General features: G+C 42.3%; 1 protein-coding gene across 4 annotated transcripts in view; it reads left to right on the top strand.

Moving 5' to 3' along the window:
• Positions 1–7192, top strand: part of POMT2 (protein O-mannosyltransferase 2) — a 56153-nt gene that overhangs the window by 35680 nt on the left and 13281 nt on the right. For all 4 annotated transcript variants that reach the window (XR_012655818.1, XM_032801881.2, XM_032801880.2 and 1 more), the window contains 3 exons: positions 423–574; positions 1920–2011; positions 3530–3606. Coding sequence is in view for 3 of the 4 variants with exons in the window: in XM_032801881.2 (XP_032657772.1) it covers positions 423–574; positions 1920–2011; positions 3530–3606 (321 nt within the window). In the remaining variant the exon portion in view is untranslated. The remainder of the gene's footprint in view (positions 1–422; positions 575–1919; positions 2012–3529; positions 3607–7192) is intronic.

The raw sequence follows: 7192 nt of genomic DNA, 5'->3' as shown, positions 1-7192 counted from the left end.
TAGTGATAACTCGGATAGGTTCGTGGTGGAGGAAAATCGACGTTATGCCTCCGGCGGCATCCCTAGTGATAACTCGGATAGGTTCGTGGTGGAGGAAAATCGACGTTATGCCTCCGGCGGCATCCCGTTTTCTGCCCCATCAGGCACTGTGCTCTCAACACGGAAGTGGGAACTATGGGATAGCTGAGGAACAGCTACCCACAGTGCACCGCTCCTTAAATCGATGGTAGCCTTGGACCATGGACGCAAGCAATCGATTTTGTGATCGCATTGTGGACGCGCAAAACCGATTTTATAACATTGGTTTTGTAATATCGGTTTAAACTACTTCGAAATAATCGTGCAGTGTAGACGTACCCTGAGTCTTGTTCTCCAGTGACATGTGCTTTTGGTTTTTTTTTTGTGGTGTGTTTGAATGATAGAATGGAACAGGAGATGCCAACGACTTCTGGCGGATTGAGGTGGTGGGCAGGAAGGCTGGGAAACGCATTAAAGTCCTAAGGAGTCAGATCCGACTGACCCATCTGGCCACAGGATGCATACTTGGGTCCTCTGGGAAGACACTGCCAAAATGGTAAATAATCTCTGAGCCTAGCTTGTGATTCTTCCTGCCAAAAGTCTCATGCTAGCAGCTGATGTTCCTTTTCTTAGACACTTGACACCCAGATCCCCTTGTTCTGTGGCACTTTTTAATCTGGACTGGAGAATACACGTTTATATTTTTTCTCTATTCTTGAAAGGGGCATCTGAAAAGTAGAAAATCAGAGTGAAATCTTGGACGAGGGTTATGAAATCTACTACAGTGAAGGGGCTAGCAAATGGCATTTCATGAGAATAAAGTCCTTTACTAAGAGGTCCATCCCAGACATCAGCATGGGGGTGTGCTTCAGCCCTTTTCAAGGGGGGCTAGCATTAGGCATGAGTGATGAGTTCATTTTCCATAAACCAGTCAATCCTTGGCCTTTGCAAAAAATAAATTATCAGCATGGGGGACCATTGTACTGAGAGTGATTGCAACATAGACCCTTGGAAACTGCGACTCTTACATCACCAGCTCATTTAAGTGTAGGAGCCACCAGTGACCTAAAGGTTGTCCCATTTCACAATCCTCTGAACTATCGAATCTCTTGCTGTTATAGTTATATCAGTTCCTATTCATTTTTTAATGGGAAGACCTGGACCACAGTAGTGTCCCACACCCTTCTCTCCTATGTGTGAGCACAGATCTGGAGTACGAGAGCAGATGCAACAAGTGGCTCTGGAAGAGAAAAGGTTTTTATTTTTTCCAGGTCTCTGGAAAAGCCCATGCACGCTGATAGTGCTCTCATTGATGGTCAATGATTGAGTAGCCTGAGGTCACCCTACCTATAGGGAGGTTGTTCTGTAGTTTCCCACTTAAGGGTCTCATATTTTTCTGAGCATCTAGTACTGGCTGTTTTGAAGACAGTGTAATTGACTAAATGAACAATTGGTGTGATCCACTATGGCAATTCCTTTGTTTCTATAATGTTCCAGTACACTGAACATACAATCTTTTAAAGTAATGGTGACTGCTTCTCCTGGGGAGAATCTAAAAGTTGACTTGAAGTTGATGGGAGCTACAGATATTCAGCTCCTCTGAAAATTAAGCCACATATTTATTTACCTAAGTATGGATTTTGGTACCTAATTTGAGGAATCCCAATATGGAAGTGTTGCTCTTCATATATGCAGCAGTCTTGTGACCTTAGATACTCCTGAAATCCAGTCCAGTTTCTATGTATACTGTGATAAGGGAGGACTTCTGGGTACACAGAAATGAATCTGTTAGGTTGGATGCTGCAGTTGGTGCTAATTGATAGCTGACCTTGGGCAAGGAATGTCAATTTGAATGAAAAATTGAATTGTAAATAGTGGTTCTCCTTCCTGCTGTTCCTCAGGGGCTGGGAACAGGTGGAAGTCACCTGCACTCCATATGTGAAGGAGACTCCCAATGCCCTTTGGAATGTTGAAGACCACATCAATCCCAAGTGTAAGTGATGAAATCTCTTGGACACTATGCAGGTTGGCTTGTTTGTTTTCAAGGGGAGAGAGTGAGGTTATCAAGAGGTCAGAGCAAGGCACTCAATGTTTGGGATCCCTGGGTTCTGTTCCCAGCTCTGGTACTGACCTGTTGCATCATCTTGGGCCAGTCACTCTGCCTCCATTTCTGTACTGTAAAATGGGGGGATGGTGGGATTGTGAGATATGGTGTTTATAAACCACTTTGAGATTCTCAGGACCTGCAGAAAGGTGAAGTATTATGGAAGAGCTGGTAACAACTTGATAGTTTAAGTTGTAACTGATGTTTCACTATGAGACTTATTTTAAGCCCCTCTTACCAGCTTTTTAATTGAAGGAGCTATTCTGAATGCAAGTGTATAATAGAAGTTTTTAGATGATTTTTAGAAAGTGTAGGATCTTCGCTGCCCTATTCCACACTTGCCTCATTCTCTTTTCCAGGAACATTCCAGTAATGAAGTTGCTAGAATTGTAAGAATAGAGTTGAGAATGCCAGTTGTGAGAGACAGCCCCTCCAGCACAATCCAAAAGTTAGACCTGTGTCACAGCCTTATTCACTGTGTTAGCCAAATGGGCCCGTTCTCCCCGGAGCTAGTCAATCACTCCAAGGAGGCACAGAGAACAAGACTGAGTTTTATCCAGACCTTTATTGAGCGTTCTGCTGAGCGGGTGCCCTCCCCGACTAATGCCAGAGGAGAGACACCCCGAGGCAAAGCAGTTAGTACATATATATACCTTTATTTACGTCATATCAGACCACACTGACAAAGCATATTTTCAGGGGTTTGCAGACGTGGGGTACATAGGTCTGTTTGCTTGTTGATGTACACTAAACATTCCACGTTGCTCTCCTTGACCAAAGTACTTATCAATTGTTTGTTATTGGTTATGAAAGCAGGTCATAGAATCATTTCACAAAAACAGCAAAGCATGAATCATTTTATCTATCAACTGTCTGCTTGGTTTACGTGTTACTCAATACCCTGATTTTTATCACACAACTTGCTTGATTCTGACCTCATTAAAATCCTTTAACATTTTGCAGCCTTTCAGAAGTACTATATTCAACCCAAGAGAGAGAAATTCTGAGCTGTTCATTTGGTCTGGAGTCTTCTCCCACTGTCATTCATTTTGCATTCTCCTACTCATGGCTGATCTGTGGATAAAGAATAGTCTATGAACAGTGAGGCTCTTATTTCTGCTTAAACACAGAGACTGTTTATTTCAGGGAGTTTTATCTGTTTCTCACGCTTCTGAAAGTACAGTGGGAAATCAAAAAATAGATCAGTTGTGAAATTCACTTGGGGATACTTTCTTGACTGCAAGAGGTTGTGTTTAGAATATGAATGATGTGCAGTGAGAGCCAAGGAGGTACCAGAAGACAGTTGCTCACAGATTTGATACAGAAGGAGAGGGTTTATTGTGTGTGTATGTATTAAAGGAAGGTAGCATGTACAGGCTTCTGATTCACCTGTTTTCTTTTCCATAGTGCCCAATATCAGTCTGGATGTTCTGAAACCTTCCTTCCCAGAGATTCTCCTGGAGTCCCACATGGTTATGATCCGGGTAGGGTCACTTTATTTTAGATTATCATGTGTGTGTTTGTTTGTTAACTCTTGAGCTAAAAAGAAACATTCTGTACTGTGGTGTCCAGGGAATAGCAGCAGTCAAGATAGGACAGAGTATATATTGGCACGGGTTACAAGGATTTATACTTAGAGAAGAAGGATGGCCTTATGGTTGAAGTTCTAAAATGGTATTTGGAAGATCTAGGTTCAGTTCCTGGCTGTTCGATAGACTTTGTATGACCTAGGGCAAGACACTTAATCTCTCTGTGCCTCATGTTCACTTCTGTGAGACAGGGATATTATACTTCCCTACCTCACGGGATGGTTGTAACGATAAGCTCATTAATGCTCATGAGGCACTCAGATAGTGCAGTGATGGGGGGCCATAAAAGTGTGTGTATAAACACTTGGGGATACACAAACATCTGATGGAAAAATTTAAAAAGACAAAAACCCATTGTTTCAAAAACTCTTCCATGTTCTGTTTTCTGCTTTCTTCTTCCCTCATTCTGTGTAACTGAGGATGTTTGCAAAGAAACAGATTCGTTTTTCTTCAGAGTTTGACTGCTCTTGTTGTCTTCTCACCTGAGACTGTTTTGTATCACCATGTCTCTTCTCCTTTCTGTGCCTTAGTTTCTCCATCTGTAAAATGGGGATGATACTGACCTTATGAAAGACTCTGAGGCTAATGTGTTGTTTGTAAAGCTCTTTTGAAATGAAAAGGGCTCTGGAAATGCTCAGTAATGTTATTAATATTAATCATTTCCATGGCAACCAGTTATAATATTGCTTTACGTAAGGAAGTATCAACATAACTGTTTCCATAGAAGTAATTTTCTTGTCTTGAAATGAGGACTCTTATTTCAGACTAAAGGATAACCTGTAGGAGTAGCTGAGCTGTTAAATAGCTAAGATCCTGCTTCTTCCACACATGTTCTCAGCAATAAAGAACCGGAGAAGAAAAATGTAGAGAATACTTGGTCTTGGTAGTAACCTGGGAAACATTCGCATTTGTATAGTAATTTTAAGATATGGGTGCCTAGGATACAGCTACTAGAGGGTGACATGATCATGCTCTTTAATGGACACTCCATCTAGCGAAAGGCATTGATGATGACCAGCATTCACTGGGTGTGTATATATTCACGCACAAATCTATGTACGCAAAGTATCGGATGGCATAGGGAGAAATGCCCATAGTTAAGCGACACTTTCTTTTATAAGACTTTTTTCAGTTGGCAAACTTTAACTGAAATTTTCCATGCTAGCTGTCTGCCTTAGGTGGAATTTTACTGAAAAATTTCAGCAAAAGTAACTCAGGCATTTCTCAGAGGTTTGAGGGGGAAAAAAAACTTCTGTTTTTCGTATATTGCCCCCCAAAAACCCACCTTTAAAACCATTTAATCGAGAAGCAAATATTGTCTCCAACAAATATTGTCTCTCAGCAGCGACTTGAAATTTACTAGGGGGTTTGTTGTCCTGGTGTCCAGGATATGTCTGTTGCTGTCCCTATGAAAATCACGTCATGGGGAGGTGGCCTGAGCAGGATTTGCCCTGCAGTTGCTCCTCCTGGTTGCTAGGGGCTGCTGTGGCACTAGATAACAGTACCGAGAGCAGGTGGACTTTCTCATGTGCTCTCAGTGTTCTCCCTGCTGGCGCCCAGCTGACCCAGGCAACAGGGAGGAGAAAATAGCCTGACTGATTTGCAGGTGGGTGAGGATCCAGGCCTATGGGGAGGGAGACTGAGACAGGGGTTCAGGGAGTAGCAGGAAGACCGGGGTGAACAGCAATGGGATGGTAGGAACTGAGAGAGATTCATAGACTCTAGGACTGGAAGGGACCTCGAGAGGTCATCGAGTCCAGTCCCCTGCCCTCATGGCAGGACCAAAGACTGTCTAGACCATCCCTGATAGACATTTATCTAACCTACTCTTAAATATCTCCAGAGATGGAGATTCCACAACCTCCCTAGGCAATTTATTCCAGTGTTTAACTAGTAAATAACTAACAAATAGATCCACAAGCCCAAGATTTGCGTAAACGATGGCGCGTAATGGGGGACTTCAACTATCCAGATAATCAGGCTTTGGGAAAACAACCACCCGGGCACAGACTATCTAATAAAGTTCCTGGACTGCGTTGCACGACAACTTTTATTTCAGAAGTTGGAAAAGCTACGGGGGAGCTGTTCTAGACTTTTTTAAACAAATAGGGAGGAAACTCGTTGAAATTGAAAGTAGAAGGGAAACTGGTTGAAAGGTGATCAGGAAATCATAGAGTTTGCAATTCATAAGGAACTATAAGCGATACAGCAAGGATAGAGGGTACCATGGATTTCATGTAAGGCGAGATTTGGTAGCCCTCCAGAGAGCTGATAGGTAAGGTCCCACGGGAATCAGAACTGGAGAGGACAAAACCAACCTGAGCGAGGTTGACAGTTTTTCAAACATGTGGACACTATTCAAAGGGCCCAAAAGCAAAAAACTATTCCGATGGGTAGGAAAGATAGGGAAAATGTGGCAAAAGACCAACCTTTGCTTAACCACGAGATTCTTGCACAATGACCTACAAAATAAAAAGAGTTCACATAAAAACATTGGAAAACTAGAAGGTCAGATTAACAAAGGATGCAATATAGGCAAAACAACACAGGAATGCAAAGCGCAGGCACGATATAAAGAAAAGGCAAGGCCACAAGAATGAGCTATCAAACTAATGCAAAATAAAAGTTAATGGGACCCAATACAGGGAAAACAAGACGACTTTTTGATCAATACAGTAAATAACTAACAAAATAGATCCAACAAGCCCAAGATTTGGTAACATGGCGCGTATGGCGGGACTTCACTATCCAGTATATAGCTTGGGAAAACATCACCAGCCGGGCCGACAGACTATCTATTAGTTCCTGGACTCGCGTTTGCAGACCAGACTTTTTATTTTCAGAAGGTTGAATAAAGCTTAGCTGGGGGAGTCTGTTCTTTAGACTTTTTTAAACTAAATAGGGAGGAAACGTCGTTGAAATTGAGTAGAAGGGCATATGGGTGAAAGTGTGATCAGGAAATTTCAGTAGGAGTTTTGCAATTCTTAAGGGAAGGGCTATAAGCGATACAGCAGAGATAGAGGGTACCATGGATTTTCAGTAAGGCGCGATTTTGGGATAAGCCTCGAGAGCTGGGATAGTAAGCGTCCCACGGGATTTCAGATTGGAGAGGACAAAACAACACTGAGGAGAGGTTGACAGTTTTTCAACAGGGCACACTATTCAAAGGGGCCCAAAGCAAAAACTATTGCGATGGGTAGGAAAGATAGGGAAATGGTGGCATAAGAGACCAACCCTTTGCTTACACGAGATTCTTGCATCAATGACAACTACAAATAATAAAGAAGTTCACATAAAAAATCGGAAAACTATAAGGTTCAGGATTAACAAAGGTATGCAACTATAGGCAAACAACACAGGAATGCAAAGGCAAGGCCGTTAGGAAAAGGCAAGGCCACAAGAATGAGCTATCAAACTAATGCAAAATAAAAGTTAATGGGACCCAATACAGGGAAAACAAGACGACTTTTTGATCAATACA

Source organism: Chelonoidis abingdonii, chromosome 4, assembly GCF_003597395.2.
Source record: "Chelonoidis abingdonii isolate Lonesome George chromosome 4, CheloAbing_2.0, whole genome shotgun sequence".
Taxonomy (NCBI): Eukaryota; Metazoa; Chordata; order Testudines; family Testudinidae; genus Chelonoidis; species Chelonoidis abingdonii.
This window is presented reverse-complemented; position numbering and strand designations above follow the sequence as displayed.